This window comes from Trachypithecus francoisi, unplaced genomic scaffold (genome assembly GCF_009764315.1).
Source record: "Trachypithecus francoisi isolate TF-2019V2 unplaced genomic scaffold, Tfra_2.0 Lachesis_group15, whole genome shotgun sequence".
In the NCBI taxonomy this organism is placed as follows: Eukaryota; Metazoa; Chordata; class Mammalia; order Primates; family Cercopithecidae; genus Trachypithecus; species Trachypithecus francoisi.
In genome coordinates this window covers 81,485,553-81,503,842 of record NW_022681460.1, presented here as the reverse complement: position 1 = coordinate 81,503,842, position 18,290 = coordinate 81,485,553, and the positions used below count along the sequence as shown (strand labels likewise).

Genomic DNA, 18,290 nt, shown 5'->3' with positions numbered 1-18,290 from the left:
ATATTTAAGACTTAAATATATAAATAAACTACTACAATAAAAATTGAAAAGGAAATGACATAATAGCATTCTTCTATTTTTGACCAAAATGGAGTAGGGACTAGATTTACTCTGCTGCTTGAAACTACCAAGAAAAGGACAAATTGTATAAAAGAAAAATAAAACTGTCTTTCTTTGCAGACATGATTGTCTAGCTAGAGCTAAAGTGGAGTAAGGCAAGTGAAGTACACAGGCAGCAAAATTTAAGGAGCTTCTCACTCTGAAGTCCTGGCTCCACATCTGTGTACAAATTCTAAATGGAATCTAAAAAAACAAGGCACTAGAATTGACTTTAGCAATGTTGTAGGAGATGAGATCAAAACACAAAAATTCTCTATATGTCTATATACAAGTAATGAAGAACAAAAATTGAAATTAAAAAAATACATATGCCATTTACTATGGCATAAAAAACATGACATACTTTGGAAAAAAAAAAAAAGGATGAAAAATGTGAAAGACCTGTTTCACTAAAAATACTGCTGAGAGAAACTGAAAAAGCAATTTGTCATTGTATTCATTGGGTGGCATACACAATATTGGTAAGATGTAAATTCTTCCCACATGATCTGAAGATTCAATGCAGTCCCACTCAAAATTCCAGCAGGTTATTTTTGGAGAAATTGTAAAACAAATTCTAAAATCAACATGGAAATGAATATTACCTAGAATAGCCAAAACAACTTTGAAAAAGAACAGAAAACCTGACTTCAAATCTTATAAAGCTACAGTAATCCACACAGTTTGCTACTGGCATAAAGATAAATCAATAGATCAACAGAATAGTACAAAGTGCCCAGGGTATATAGACAAAGTATAAAGGCCATTCAGTGGAGAAAAGACAGTTTTTCCAACAAATGGTGTTAGAATAGCTGGATATTCATATGTGAAGAAAATGAACTTTGATCCATACTTTACAACATGTACAAAAGTAACTCAAAATGAACCACAGATCTAAATGTAAAACCTAAATCTATAAGACTTCTAGAAAAAAACAGAGAACACTTTTGTGAACTTGGGTTAGGCAAAGATTTCTTAGATACAACGCTATAATGCATAAAAGAACAAACTAATAATTTGAACTTCATCAAAATTTCAACTTCTGTTTTTTAAATTGTTAAGACAATTAGAAAACAAACCAGACTGGGGAGAAACAACCTGCAAATCATATGCCTGATAAATACTTGTATATAGAAAACACAAATAAATCTCAAAACTTAATAATCAGAAAACAAATAGGACAATTTAAAAAACAGACAAAAGATTTGAAAAGACAATTTACTGAAGAAGCTATATGGATGACAAGCAGGCAAAAAAAGGTGCTCAATATCGTTAGTCATTAGGGAAAAGCAAATTAAAACCACAATAAAATAGCACTGCACGTATATTAGAATGGCTAAAATTCAAAAGACTGGCCATTTCAAAGTTGGCAAGTACACTGATACACTAATGGTGGGAATGTCAAATGTTAAATGGCACAACCACTTCAGAAAATAGTCTGGCAGCTTCTTAAGAAGTCAAACGCACATCTGCAATATGATCCAGCCCTTCTACTCCTAGAAATTTATCCAAGAGAAATGAAAGCATATGACCATACAAAGACTTGTATGTGAATATTTGGAGAAACTTTACTTGTAATACCTAAAACCTGAATACAACCCCAATGTCCATTAACAGGTGAATGGATAAACAAACATTGTGTGGCACAGCCATACAATTAAACAACACCCAACAATATATAGAATAAATTACTGATAAATGCTGAAACACAGATTTATCAAAGTACTTATAAGTGAAAGGAGCCAGATTAAAAAAAGAGTACATGATATATACAGCTTCACTTACATACAATTCTGGAAAATGCAAACTAATTTATAGTGGTTGCCTGGGCTAAGGGTGAGGAAGGAACAGAACACAAAAGGGCACAAAGTAACTTCTGGGGATGACGAATATGTTCATTATCTTGATTGAGGCAATGGTCTCCCAGGTGTATAAATGTCTAAACTTATCAGATAGTACATTTAAATATGTTCAGTTTATAACATGTCAATTATACCTCAATAAAGCCATTCACCAAAAAAAAAATGACAAAATTGTAATGAAAGGGGTAACTATTCTTACCATGCAGAGTTCTCATGAAATAAACTAAAGATTAATAATCGAACAGAAACATGGGCAAAGAACCATTAAAGAATATTCACAAAAGAGCTATGTGTCCAACAAAAATATAACTTCATTAAAAATTAAAGTAATTAGTAACAAAAATGCAAATTAGAAAGTGCCTTTTTTTTTTTTTTTTGGCCTGTTTAACTGACCCACTGTACCTCAAGATATTATTTCCCAAGGAATGTAAGGGTAGCTAGGTGTGTACTGAAGCACTATTTAAACGTTGAAAAAGACATAACAGTGTAATTGCGCAACAACAGCTGTTTAAAGTACAGTATAGGCCGGGCGTGGTGGCTCACACTTGTAATCCCAGCACTTTGGGAGGCCGAGGCGGGCGGATCACAAGGTCAGGAGATCGAGACCATGGTGAAACCCCATCTCTACTAAAAATACAAAAAAATTAGCCGGGCGCAGTGGCGGGCGCCTGTAGTCCCAGCTACAAGGGAGGCTGAGGCAGGAGAATGGCGTGAATCCAGGAGGCGGAGCTTGCAGTGAGCCGAGATCGTGCCACTGCACTCCAGCCTGGTGGACAGAGTGAGACTCCGTCTCAAAAAAAAAAATAAATAAATAAAAATAAATAAATAAATAAATAAAGTACAGTATATTCATTTAATGAAAGGGAATTTAGCCACTAAAATTATGTATAGAAATGTAACTATCACAATGGAAAACTGCTCATAATATATTATCCATTGGAAAAAAATAATTTATAAAACAATAGTATACACAAAAAGACAACCATTTTTTCAAGTTACTAGCCTTGGTTTCACCAACTATGAGTCTGAGATGATGCATATAAACAATATTAGGTCTCTGATCTTTATATTCATGTACTATTTCATTTAGGCACACTAAATGAAGAACAGTTCAATAATAATTGGTGTTCTCTCCCTGCAGACCTTGACAGTAGTGAGTACCAAAGGATATCATCAAGGGAGAGGACCTGGTTACACTCCACCCTTTTAGTGATGTACATTCCTCAATACTAATTACTGTTTTTAAACAGAAGTGCAGCCATTTCTCTGTAGATTGTTATGGATTTGACTATTATTCTTCATTACACATTTTGAATTTTTCTCCAAAACAATCACAACACTTATTTAACCTCAACTATTCAAAGACTGCTTACAGAACAAGAGAAACTTTAAAACTGTAAAAGAAAATAAGTGCTCCATGAACTGGAATTTGTAATGTTTAACAGTAGGTGGGTTTCAGGAATAAATAAATCAACAAATGCATATCATGTTTCATGATCTTTGTCTTACTTGCTTTTAAAAATTGTCCTTTCAACATTTAATTGTGTTTTGCTGCTATGAATGGAAAATAAAACTGGGTTTAATTATTTAATGACATTTTTTAACTCCCTATATTTTCTCTGAGATTGTGTACCTAACAACCATGATTTCATTTTCATTTGAGTGAGTGAACATGCAGAGAAATGGCCCAGAAGCACATACACCTAAGTAAGCAACGGTTATATAGGTTACTAAGATTTCAGTATTTTTCATTTTACTCTTTTTGTCAAACTATTTTCTAAGTATTATAAAATGCTAAACATGTATTATATTTCTTTCTTAAAAATGACATTTTTAACTGGAAAAAAAGTAACAAAAAGCGTAGCCTAATTATTTATCTCTTTCTTATTTTTCCAGGTATTGACACGCCTTTCAGAAGGATTAAAATGGCCCAAATGGAAGCAGATAACATAAATAAATACAAACAATTATGAATACTTGTTTTTGTCATCTAAAGGAAATTTTCTATACAAAAGTCAACTGACTGGTATTCAAGGGGTCAAATTAAACACCCTATTTTATCTTTAACACCTTTAGTTCTGTGAAGGCAGCCACAAAAAAAAATCTGCAGAAATATTCATAAAGACTTGGTTTCTCAGACACTAGAAACAGACGCTGTTCACAAGTTCTTGTGCTCTTCCCCCTCCTCCAGCTTCCACAAATATATACATCAATTTGTATCAGACTATACAGATTATTTCATTGAGAAATATTAATAGATTGTAGGTGACTTCTGATATTCCTCCAAGCTCTATGCTTTTAACATTTCAGGGGTTTCTAAAACACTTTGACATAGGCCATGGCTGGAGCATAATTTTGCAATTAAATAACTATTTCTTCACTTTATCATTACTTTCTGTGTTAACTTTGCTGTTTAAAATTTAGCTCTAATTTAACCTGATATGTTTAAAACTCATAATTTTAACAGTCTCACTCCCATCTTCTCCTCACTTTTTGAAGAGCTGTCATGTACCATGCACTAAGCAGGTTCTAGGAATACAGACACTGGCCCTACTTGAGGTTTCGACCTTTCAAAGGAGAAAAAAATTACTGCAAGGTGCTAAGTGGTATAGCAGAGAAATGGACAGATGATGAGAGTACAGAGATGGCAACTACATTTGCTTAAAGAAATGTTATATCTATCAAAATCCTTCTAAATTTACTTCTAATAGGCTATCATTTGGGATTCAAAATTTTACAAAATTAAAAAATTCTTAAAATGTTTTTATGATGGACACTCCTTTGATTTATATAAGAAGCTTGGTGCTTTTGTGTATGTTCTTGAGTTAAACAATTATGAAAAAATAATGTGGTTTTCTCAAGAGATTTTTATCTTTACAGGAGGAAGGACTGAGGAAATAAGATATTTTAATCCACTGCCCTTTGAGTTTGAAGCAAATGCAAAGTTTGTTATTATTACAATCTATGTACTTACATTACTGACTTTATAATAAAGTGAACCTGGAATCACAACATATTCTTTCCCTTACATTATATTAACAATAAGATTCTCTTTTGGTTCACCATTTAATTCCTTTGTTCAAGACATTTCATTATATATAATCCTGTTACTGTATATGGTCATCTTACTGCATACCTAATTTATTTACCTATAAACTATTGTATTTCCAGTTATAATATCATGCCTATAAGCTGGTAGTTCTACTTAGTTTCCCAGCACTTAGCAGTTACATAGCATTCTCCTTGTCTTTCTCTAACATCTAACAAAAGAAGCATCTCTTTCTCTAGTGAATGTTCAGGACTTAGAATGTTTTTTTTTTTTTTTTGTATTTTATCTGGCCTGACTTGTTCCTCCTTCAGCTAATCTTGAGATACTGAATTGATGGATCCAAGAAGTTCTATAGACTAACACTTCAATTCTGGTAGCCTGTGTTTCAGGGCCTGTTAACAATTCTATATTTCCTCGACATACCTTGTAAGTCAATTAGAACTTTGAAATATAACTAATAAAACTGTTCAAAATCTATATAGTAATGTGCAGCAGATTCAAGTCTTACAGCTAATCAAATGAGACAGCATCTACCAGCATCTGGCAAATTGATTAGCTGGATATCAAAATTGAATCAACTATCTGCAAATCCCCTGCAGTACATGCTATTCTGCTCTTGTTGGTTCCTATTCCATTATCAATCATCACACAGAATGTTATCCAACTGAAAAAGTGTCATGCATACCCTGCTACAGAGAATAGCTACAATTTCCCAACTGCAGCCTAGTTTACGAACTCTAATAACACAGGCATTACTCAGAGATATAGTGGGTTTGGTTTCAGACTACTGCAATAAAGCATATATCTCAATAAAGAAAGTCATATGTTTTTAATTTTCCAGTGCATATAAAAGTTATGGTTACACTATACTGTAGTCTATTAAGTGTGCAATAGCATTATGTCTAAAAAATCAACGCATTACACCTTATACAAAAATTAATTCAAGATGTATTAAAGACTTAAATGTTAGACCTAAACCCATAAAAACCCTAGAAGAAAACCTAGGCAATATCATTCAGGACATAGACATGGGCAAGGACTTCATGTCTAAAACACCAAAATCTATGGCAACAAAAGCCAAAATTGACAAATAGGATCTAATTAAACTAAAGAGCTTCTGCACAGCAAAATAAACTACCATCAGAGTGAAAAGGCAACCTACAGAATGGGAGAAAATTTTTGCAATCTACTCATCTCACAGAGGGCTAATATCCAGAATCTACAAAGAACTTAAACAAATTTACAAGAAAAAAACAAACAACCCCATCAAAAAGTGGGTGAAGGATATGAACAGACACTTCTCAAAAGAAGACATTTATGTAGCCAACAGACACATGAAAAAATGATCATCATCACTCGCCATCAGAGAAATGCAAATCAAAACCACAATGAGATACCATATCACACCAGTTAGAATGGTGATCATTAAAAAGTCAGGAAACAACAGGTGCTGGAGAGGATGTGGAGAAACAGGAACACTTTTACACTGTTGGTGGGATTGTAAACTAGTTCAACCATTGTGGAAGACAGTGTGGTCTAGAACCAGAAATAACATTTGACCCAGCCATCCCATTACTGGGTATATACCCAAAGGATTATAAATCATTCTACTATAAAGACACATGCACACGTATGTTTACTGCGGCACCATTCACAATAGCAAAGACTTGGAACCAACCCATATGTCCATCAATGATAGACTGGATAAAGAAAATGTGGCACATATACACCATACACCATGCAATACTATGCAGCCATAAAAAAGGATGAGTTCATGTCCTTTGCAGGGACATGGATGAAGCTGGAAACCATCACTCTCAGCAAACTATCGCAAGGACAAAAAACCAACGCCGCAGGTTTTCACTCATAAGTCAGAGTTGAACAATGAGAACACATGGACACAGGAAGGGGAACATCACACACCGGGGCCTTTCAAGGGGTAGGGGGCTAGGGGAAGGAGAGCATTAGGAGAAATACCTAATGTAGATGACAGGTTGATGGGGTTGATGGGTGCAGCAAACCACCATGGCACGTGTATACCTAACAAACCTGCACGTTCTACACATGTATCCCAGAACTTAAAGTATAATAATAATTTAACAAATAGAATTACACTACATCTCCTCTGCTCTATAAATGGAACAGCAAAGCCTCGATGATAGCACATTCGTTTACAAGATGATTTACTATATCTTTTAGGCCCACTGTTGTGACTTACCAGTCAGAAAAAAATATTTCTTTCAAAATATCACTTCTCATTCACAATGCACCTGGTCATCCAAGAGCTCTAATGGAAATGTCCAAAGAGATGAATGTTGTTTTCATACCTGCTAACACAGCATCCATTCTGAAGCCCACGGATCAAGGAGTAATTTTGACTTTCACATCCTACTATTTAAGAAATACATCTGATAAGTCCATAGCTGACATAGATAGTGATTCCTCTGATGGAGCTGGGCAAAGTACATTGAAAACCTGGAAAGAATTCACCTTTCTAAATGCCATTAAGAACATTCATGATTCATAAGAGGAGGTCAAAATGTGGACACTAACAGAAGTTTGAAAGAAGTGCATTCCAACCCCCATGGATGACTTTGAGGGCTTCAAGACTTCAGTGAAGGAAGTGACTGCAGATTTGGTGAAAATAGCAAGAGAACTAGAATTAGAAGTAGAGCCTGAAGATGTGAATGAATTACTGCAATCTCATTATCAAACTAGAATGGATGAGCAAAGAAAGTCATTTCTTGAGACGGGATCTACTCCTGGTGAAGACGCTGTGAACATTGTTCACAGTGTAAAAGTGTTCCTATTTCTCCACATCCTCTCCAGCATCTGTTGTTTCTTGGCTTTTTAACACTTGCCATTCTAACTGGCGTGAGATAGCACCTCCCTGTGATTTTCATTTGCATTTCTCTAATGACCAGTGATGATGAGCTTTTTTTCATGTTTGTTGGCCACATAAATGTCCTCTTTTGAGAAGTGTCTGTTCATATCCTTTGCCCACTTTTTGATGGGGTTTTTTTTTTTCTTGTAAATTTGTTTAAGTTCTTCACAGATTCCAGATATTAGCCCTTTGTCAGATAGATAGATTGCAAAAATTTTCTCCCATTCTGTAGGTTGCCTATTCATTCTCATGATAGTTTCTTTTGCTGTGCAGAAGCTCTTTAGTTTAACTAGATCCCATTTGTCAATTTTGGCTTTTGTTGCCATTGCTTTTGGTGTTTTAGTCACGAAGTCTTGGCCCATGCCTATGTTCTGAATGGTACTGCCTAGGTTTTCTTCTAGGGATTTTATCATTTTAGGTCTTACGTTTAAGTCTTTAATCCATGTTGAGTTAATTTTTGTATAAGATGTAAGCAAGGGGTCCAGTTTCTGTTTTCTGCATACGGCTAGCCAGTTTTCCCAGCGCCATTTATTAAATAGGAAATCCTTTCCCCATTGCTTGTTTTTGTTAGCTTTGTCAAAGATCAGATGGCTGCAGATGTGTGGCGTTATTTCTGAGGCCTCTGTTCTGTTCCATTGGTCTATGTATCTATTTTGGTACCAATACCATGCTGTTTTGATTACTGTAGCCTTGTAGTATAGTTTGAAGTCAGGTAGCATGATGCCTCCAGCTTCGTTCTTTTTGCTTAGGATTGTCTTGGCTATATGGGCTCTTTTTTTGGTTTCATATGAAATTTAAAAGTAGTTTTCTTTTCTTTTTTTTTTTTTTGAGACCAGATCTCACTGTCACCTAGGCTGGAGTGGTGCCATCTCGGCTCACTGCAACCTCCTTGCCTCCCAGGTTCAAGCGATTCTCCTGCCTCAGCCTCCCGAGTAGCTGGGATTATAGGCGCCCACCAACACGCGTGGCTAATTTTTGTATTTTTAGTAGAGATGGGGTTTCATCATGTTGGCCAGGGTGGTCTCAATCTCTTGACATCGTGATCTGCCTGCCTCGGCCTCCCAAAGTGCTGAGATTACAGGCATGAGCCACTGTGCCTGGCCTTAAAGTAGTTTTTTCTAATTCTGTGAAGAAAGTCGATGGTAGTTTGATGGGGATAGCATTGAATCTATAAATTACTTTGGGAAGTATGGCCATTTTCATATATTGATTCTTCCTATCCATGAGCATGGAATGTTTTTCCATTTGTTTGTGTCCTCTCTTATTTCCCTGAGCAGTGGTTTGCAGTTCTCCTTAAAGAGGTCCAATGTAGTGTAATTCTTAAGAGCTCTAGGATTTTTGGAATAGTCCATGAGCGTTGACTTAAACTTCAAATCGTCAGCTGCCTTAGCCCTAACAAAAGAGTCAGCCTGTTCTTTTTTTTTTTTTTGAGACGAACTCTCACTCTGTCACCCAGGCTGGAGTGCAATGGTGTGATCCTGGCTCACTGCAACCTCTGCCTCCTGGGTTCAAGCGATTCCCCTGACTCAGCCTCTCAAGTAGCTGGGATTACAGGTGCATGCCACCATATCTGGCTAATTTTTGTATTTTTAGTAGACAGAGGATTTCACCATGTTGGCCAGGCTGGTCTCGATCTCCTGACCTCAAGTGATCCACCCCCCTCCGCCTCTCAAAGTGCTGAGATTACAGGCATGAGCTGCCACAACCAGTAGGCTGTTCTTTAAAGCTCTGAAGCCAGGTTTGACTTCTCCTCTCTAGCTATGAAACTACTGGAGGGCATCTTCTTCCAATAGAAAGCTGTTTCATCTCCATTGAAAATATGTGGTTTACTGTAGCCACTTTCATCAATGATCTCAGCTAGATCTTCTGGATAACTTGCTACGGCTTCTACATCATCACTTGTTGCTTCACCTTGCATTTTAATGTTATGGAGATGGTTACCTTCCTTAAACCTCATAAATGAGCCTCTGCTAGTTTCAAACTTTTCTCCTGCAGCTTCCTCACCTCTCGCAGCCTTCGTAGACTTTAAGAGAGTTAGAGGCCTTGCTCTAGATTAGGCTCTGGCATAAGGGGGTACTGTGGCTGGTTTGATCTTCTATCTAGATCACAAAAACTTTGTCCATATCAGCAATAAGGTTGTTTTACTTTCCTGTCATTTGTGTGTTCACTGATGAAGAACCTTTCCTTTGCATTCACAACTTGGCTAACTATATGGCACAAAAGTCTTAGCCTTTGCCCTATCTCAGCTTTCTCCATGCCTTCCTCACTGAGCTTAATCACTTCTACCTTTTGATTTAAAATGAGAGATGTGCAATTCTTCCTTTCACTTGAATACTTAGAGGCCACTGCAGGGTTATTAGCTGGCCTCATTTCAATACTGTGTCTCAGAGAAGAGGGAGGCCTGAAGAGAGGGAGAGACATGGGAGAATGGCTGGTGGGTGGGGCAGTCAGAACACTTACAACATTTATCAATTAAGTTTGCCATCTTATATGGGTACAGTTTGTGGTGCCCCAAAGCAATTACCATTGTAACATCAAAGAGCACTCATCACAGATCACCATAACAGATATAATAATGAAAAGGTGTGAAATATTTTGAGAATTATGAAAACGTGACAGAGACACACAAAGTGAGCACACAATGTTGGAAAAATGGCACCAATAGACTGGCTTAACATAGAATTGCCACAAAACTTCAATCTGTAGAAAACGTAGTATCTATGAAGCATAATAAAGCAAAGACCAGGAAAACGAGGTACGCCTGTATTTATGCTTCATGCCTCATTTTATAGTTTCATTTTATCCTTTGATAAAAATATTGATATAAAATAGAATAGATGCTATTCTAATTATACAAGTGGAAAAAAAAAACAGGTGCAGAAAGGTAAATTATTTGACCAGGGTCAAACAGAGAGTGGCAGTATTTTGTCTAGAATGCCAGCGCTCTCTTACTCCAGTCTTTGTTGCTGTCTATTTTACATCATATCATTCATGCCTTAGTGCAATTAAAAACACTACTGTAAACATTTTTAAAAAATGCCTTAAAGAGGAGTTCAGGGCTCTGGTTTATGCTCAATACTATCAAATTGACTAAATTTTCCATGTGTTTTGAGTTCTTGAATGACAAACTCTCAAATCAAAGTACCTATTATGTGAATAATATTAAAATAGGTACTTCAGCATATAACCAAGAAATAGGTAGTTTTGGCATGTCTTAAAATGTGGCATTTCTATCTTTTAATTTCTCCTACCAGGCTAAAAATAAATGTTTAAAATTCTGCTCTACTATTAGTTATATTTTAATGATATAATCTCGTATGAGAATTATGATATCTGAATGTGCTTTTGAATTATTCGCATTAGAAATGAATGCCATATAGAATATTGAAAACAAATGTATTTCTACATTTGTAGATATACTGTATGTACATGGTATTACAAATAAATACATACAAATAGCTATCTCCAATATAGAAAACCACGACATTGTACCTATATTGTACATAAAACTGTGGGTATTAAATTTATTTCTACTGGACATTACCTTGTTTCAAAAATATTGTAAAAGGAGTTATATTAAAATGTAATGAGGCCAGGCATGGTGGCTCATGCCTGTAATCCCAGCACTTTGGGAGACTAGGGTGAGCAGATCACTTGAGACCAGGCCTAGGCTCGTCTCAAACATGGCAAAACCCTGTCTCTACAAAAAATATACACAAGAAATTAAGCGAGTATCCTGTGGTCCCAGCTACTAGGGAGGCTGAGGTTGGAGGACCGTTTGAGCCCAGGAGGTTGAGGCTGCAGTGAGCTGTGATTATGCTACTGCACTCCAGCCTGGGTGACAGAGCGGAGACCCTGTCTCAAGGAAAAAAAAAAAAAAATAAAAATTAATGCTATATACTAAAGAATATTTGTACTTTAAACTACATTAAGAACATAATGGCTTATTACACCATAATTATGTTAATCCTCAAATTTTTATTTTTATGTATGTATGCATGTATGTACATATGTATGTACGTAGAGATGAGGGCACATTATGTTGCTCAGTCTGGTCTCAAACTCCTGGCCTCAAGCGATCCTCCTGCCTCAGCCTCCCAAAGTGCTGAGATTACAGGTATGAGCCACCACACCCAGCCACCTCCCACATTTTTAAAGGAGTGAACTATTAATAATACTAGATAAGCAAACTTCCTTTCTTAAGGGGGTTCTCCTAAATGCTGAAATTGAAAACCAACAACACATTTTATCATAGGAATATTTAGCTACCTTTTAAATTTACTTCACGATCAGGAAACGCAAAGACTAAATAAGTGCCTAAGACAGATAGCTTAATGCATTAAGAACACGGACTCTGGAGTCAGCTTAGAACAAAATGGTGGCTTTACTACCGTGTTACTTTAGGAAAATTATTGTTTTCTCTGTGCCTCCGTTTCATCATCTGCAAAATGAGGATAATAATGGGACCTACACTGAAGAGTTTTAGAAGGATGGTATGAGATAATGGATGTAAAATGCTCCTAAGTGTGGAAGACACATTAAATGCTTGATAAATATGAGCTACTACTACCACTGTTATTAGCCCCAAATTTACTAACTGATGATACCTCTCAGTATACATTTTTATAAAATTTAAGGAAAAAATGCTATTCTACAGGATTTGTAATTGTTAATGCCAAAATTTACTCATTTATTGCATATTAGTAATATGCCAGGTACTATGTTAGACATATGGCATTATAAATACCACATGCTTCTAGGCAATGAGCAAGTTAAATAACAAATTTTACAGGAAACTAAAGGTACATGTTGCCCTGAACTCTGGTAAAATGTGTAACAATATAAAAAATGTTTGTTAATAATGACAATGTAGGCTATCATTAATTAATATGAAATGTATTAATAAAATCATGTCAGTAGCAGAAACTGCTTTTTGGTTTAAATTTCTTTTACAGATGTAATCAACTAACTAGGAAGTACAAAGGACTAGAAAAAAGAATGGTAATCTGAGTCTGATTCCTGCGTTTCATAGCACAGCTCAACTTGACACACAATAGGTGCTTAATAAAGATTTGTCTTGTCTAAGATACTACGACTACAAAGCACTCCAGAGTTAATACTGGTTCAGAGGAGACATTGCCACCTAGTGAAAAATCAGCCTTATTACGCAGAATTATCAAATAATGTTGAGAACTTCCCAAATTAGACTTGACTCCACTGAAAACACTACATGCGCATTTACTATGTGTCAGTATTCTGGGTAGGTACTAGTAGGAAAAAGATGAACAAGCTTCCATCTTTGCTTCTTACAAAGTATAGAAAATACAAGGAAACTACATACTCCACAAAGAAACATAGAAAAAACTGTACTGTAGACAAAACAAGGTTTTATTATTAGACATTTAGAAACTAATATTTCAAGAAATGTGCTGAAAAGGAAATTTAGTGCAGCAAATATGAGCATGGACTCCAGGAGCAAACTGCATTGATTTAAAGCCATGGCTCCTGTAAAGCGAGGATAACAGCCCCTATGCCACAAGATTATTGCAAAAACTTAAAAACAGTACCAGGAACAAAGAAAATGCTATGTAAGTATTAACCAAAATTATTATTAAATTTAGAACAATATCCTAGAGACCGAGGTGAATAAATATTGATTAACAACAAAACATTAACTGAAGTCTAGCTTCATGAATTTAATTCAGTAGAAGCCGTTTCTCTGACTAGTGCTCTGTTATTATGGGAATCCTAAAAGTACATTATTTGTGGTACTCTGTGACTAAATTTTGTATTACTGGATGATTAACCCTTTCAACATCAGGCAAATAAAACTGCCTTCTGAAAGTAAAAATCATATTTCTTACCAAAAAAAGCAAAAAGTCAGTAGAATGAAAGACCCAAAAGACCACAACCTGAACATATGTTTACCAGGGAAAGATGCTTGCTAACTCTTCACAGATTTTGCTAGAACTGAAAGATGGATGATACATTTAGTTACCACTGTGGTCTCATTCACAACTTGTTTAGCTTATAAAAAAAAAATAAGCTTGCTCCATTTTCCTTGAAAATTATCTGATAATGTTTTAAAACACCACTTAAAAATCTCTGAAGTCTTTTGTGTTTTTTGAATTTTATACTATTAAAATATTTATGTAAAGCCATATGTAAACTTTATTTTCAAACAAAACATTATGAGCAAAATATTCCTGTATTAAAAAATAAAATATAAGACAAAACTCTAATAGGTCAGTAATAAACATTACACTTTTCTTATGGATCTATACCATTCACAAGAACTCTGCTAAATCTTAGATGTCTTAAGATTACTTAACTTCTTCTTAAGCTTCCTCTTTTTAAAAATAGCAACAAGTTGGGAGAATGTGTTGAAACATTTTTGAGTTTTAATTTGTAAAGGTGTGTTTGCATATCAAAAATTGTGTTTGTGATATATTGCACAAATAATTTTAATTTAATGTGCTATTATTTGAATATTTTAATTTCTAAAATGCTCACAGAAATCCTTCCTCTTGCACATTAAGATAGTGTGGAAATAACATCTTTGATTTTTAATTTTTATGCATTTATACTCTAATAAATTAACCTGGAAAGAAACATACTTTAATAAATAAAAGACTAAGCAACAGAGTAAAAGGGAGGAGAAAAAAACTCTTCAACTCCTTTCTATATAGAGATGCTTATCAGCATATTAAAACAGAAATTCTTACATGTAGTCAAGTGTATACTGGTTGGATAAGCATGACAACTCATTTTATCTTTTGTTTCAATACCGTGCTTATCAATTTACCTAGTCCTTTCACAGTCATGGTCTCACAGTATCTTCACAAATACCTCTCTTAGGTAGGACAGGTACTAGTACTGTAGTACATTTTAACAGATACGAAAATGGAGCTTCAGGAAAGATGCTTGTGCAAGGTCACTAGAGGAAGAGAATAGAGTCTAAACCCCGTTTTTTTGGACTCCTAAAATGCTTAGCTCTTTCTACTACTATGCCTCTAGAATGGACTTCCATGCTTATTGCCTAAAAACCAAATTGGCAAACCTAACTATCCTGGGCTAATCTGATGATAAAATCCTCTGTCAGTGACAAAAAATAAATTGCTTGAAGAAAAGATAGAGTGGAACTTTAATGTGTATGTGTAGTGAAAATTTCAAAGGCATAAAAAGCAAATTAGAAATTGAATGAAGACTATTGTAAAACCTCTTAAGAGTCTGAGGAAATAACTGTGCTGCCTATTTCCTGTATAACAGTTCCAAATATAAAGTACTTTGCTATAACTCTTCATTTATGTGAAGATTTAGAGTGGGTACAAAGAGAGAACTGTTTCAGGATACATGTTGAAACTAGACACCAGATTTGGACATTGAATGATTTGAGGAATGCATCTGCTTTTTCGTATAATCAGGCAGTGTTTATTTTTGCTAACGTCTGCTTGTAACAGTAAATGGTACTGTGTTGGTTGACAATTCCACCATTAGTAATAGTGTTCTATAAATCTGAGTATGTGTTGCAGAAATGATTTCTTCTCTATAAAATTCTTTAAAATAAAGATTAAATCTTGATTTTACAATAAATTATGCTAGAAAATATTTTTCTCTAGCACAATTCACCCAGGAAGGCATAATATAATCCATACTGTGATCAAGAACTTCAGATTTATAACTTAATTGCCTAATAACTTAGTATTTATCACAACCATTAATCAATTCAATCTATATTAACTTAATACAGTTAACTTTCCATAAGCAAATCAAAGAAACTAACGAAGACTTTTCATTTTTGTACAAGAATGTATAAAGAAAACAGAAATGCAATTTTGAGAATGACAGCACTAACAGTATAATATAGAAGAGTGGAATCCTAATTTCAGGACAGAAATTAAAGAAATATATGAAAACCAGCATAAATCCAGAGAATTATTAAAATACCATACTGTCCCTGAAATATAAGGTATCCAAACTTTTTATTTCCTTATTATTTCTCAGAATGATAGAATAGTGTAATTGCAGACCTGAAAGACATTAGATTTCTAATTCCAGGTGATGTTTTCACTGACATGTGATTTTTCCCCTACTTTTTATGTTAAGAAACTCTCAAAACTACAACTTATTAAAACTATATGCTTTAGTTAAGAATATAGGATAAAATATTAACTCAATAGTCAACCAAAAACATTAAAGATCTGTATTTCCTAAGTGTTACTTACCTCTTAAATTTAGTTAACATATTCCAAATATTTTTTAGGTAAATTCTATTTATTTAAATTGATTTACAAAGAAACTGGTGGCTAGCTTTCTGTGATTCCAACGGAAGGGCACAATTGTTAGGTGTACTTTGGTCAGCATTTAAATGCCAGACAGATTCCCGGTTTAGTCTAAATGTAAATGTTACTCTAAAAATTCTTTACTTACCAAGTGGTGGACTTACCATGGAAATCATAAATATACAGAAGAATTGGCTCATTTTGCCCAAATGCACAGAATGCAACCATATTTTCAAATGGATGATAAGAAATGTCTCGAACAGGTGACTTGAATGGCAAGTCAGAATACATGGCTACTTGTTCTCCTAAATAAAAAGAGAGATTAAAAAATGTTTATCAGAGCATATCTATATCAGATAAATCTTGTTACAAGATTATTCTGCCATTTATTAGAAAATATAGTAATGCTCATATTATTTATGTGAAAACCTCAAATATTTAAAAATGTTTGAGTGACAATGTATGAAATTATCTTTATTTTACATTTCATTGACCCTCCTCTTTCTACTTTCTACCTCTTCAATGAGGTTTTCAAGGCACAAAAGAAAGACAAAGGGCACAGAAGGAAGTAGAGAGGTATATGACTCTGAGATTGGAGATTGGACAGAGCTAAGCAAACTCCAAATGACAGAGAACTCTGGGTAGAACTATGGGAGAAATTACAGGACTCTAAAACTAAAGAAACTCTAGTTGGGTGAGTTTTGGTGAAGGATTAACTTTTCCATTTTTTTTTTTTTTTCCCCAGATGCTGTTTGAGGTACCCATTTGCTTGAAAGATACTTATGACTCTGGCCTAAAAGATGTCTAAAGCAGAGATCTGTGGAACGCAAGAAAATCAGTCAGGAATCAAAAAGCAAAGAACCTAGATTCATTTATTGAAGGTGAGGGAGACAACGCTACTGAATTGATGCTAAAGCATCAAAACACGGTACAGGAAACATTCAAACAAAAGCCTAAGTTAGCTGACTAGTCAAAATGCCTAAAAGAAAAAATACAAAAATAAACAAGGAAAAAATCAAATACTGTTCATTAAAGAAATTTTAAAGTTAGTTTTATGAAATTCTCTCAATTTCTTATTAAAAACATTCATGTAGCTTTAGATTTTCTTTTGGAAAGCAAAGGTGAGGCACAAATGAACTTCCCAATGTAATTGTCTATTGGAAAAAAACTGAATTGCAGTAATTCAGGTAACTTGCTATTTAAGTTTCAGATTTCAAAACTTTCACAGGTATGTTTCTGTTACTAATGAAAATATATTATAGATGTTTAACAATTTGTCTACCTAATCATATTCCAAATTCAGCTTGTAACATTTTGTACTTTGTGTTAGTCTCCATTAAACGATTTTCTAAGATCAGTAATGTCTCATAGGCCATGAAAGAACAAACCTTGAATTATAATGTGAAATTCTAAATCCATAAAGATATTAAAGCAATAGAGAACAAAATTTAATACAAGTTTAGGCTGTAGATAAGTTCCTCTGAAGGCTTTCTAATCTTAAAAACCATAATTGAAAACCCGAAAGCAGAATTTCCTTGAAAATTATTCCATAAAAATGGTAGAATTTTCACACTTCTTCAAAGCCCTGTACCTCCCCAAACGATTTTTAAAGTTCTATAAATACTCACCTGTTTCTGGGTTCCAAACATACACTATACCATCCTCACTTCCAGCAAACAGAAAAGTCCCACATGGAGTCAAAGTACTATGAATCTTCTCCCGATAATTTGCTGCTCCTACAAATTTCCTTGCTACTAATCTACAAGCAGAAAAGATTTTACAAATGTAACTGTCTTAATCATGTAAATGACTGGTGGTATAAAATATTTTCTCTTAAATGCTTAATTTCCATTCAACAAACATTTTTTGAGAATCTGTCATATGGGAGACATTCTATAATATAATGGATGCAGAATAAAGGAGAGCTAGTCCCAAGAGCCCAGGGAGTTTACAATTTAGCAAGAGAGGAGAAACATGTCAATGTAAAATAGAAGGTGGATGTAGAACGTACTGCAAAAGACAAACAGAAGAGTTCTTTTCAAACTTGGACAAGAGAAATTAATTCTAGCTACAGAGAAAGAGAGACTATGGATAGCATTTGAGCTGGTAACTAA

At 34.6% G+C, this 18,290-nt stretch overlaps 1 protein-coding gene across 11 annotated transcripts in view; it reads right to left on the bottom strand.

Annotated features, from left to right (window-relative positions):
• Positions 1-18,290, bottom strand: part of AHI1 (Abelson helper integration site 1) — a 229,087-nt gene that overhangs the window by 141,676 nt on the left and 69,121 nt on the right. For all 11 annotated transcript variants that reach the window (XR_004442955.1, XR_004442957.1, XR_004442956.1 and 8 more), the window contains 2 exons: positions 17,805-17,935; positions 16,341-16,481 (listed from right to left, as the gene is read on the bottom strand). Coding sequence is in view for 8 of the 11 variants with exons in the window: in XM_033235379.1 (XP_033091270.1) it covers positions 16,341-16,481; positions 17,805-17,935 (272 nt within the window). In the remaining 3 variants the exon portion in view is untranslated. The remainder of the gene's footprint in view (positions 1-16,340; positions 16,482-17,804; positions 17,936-18,290) is intronic.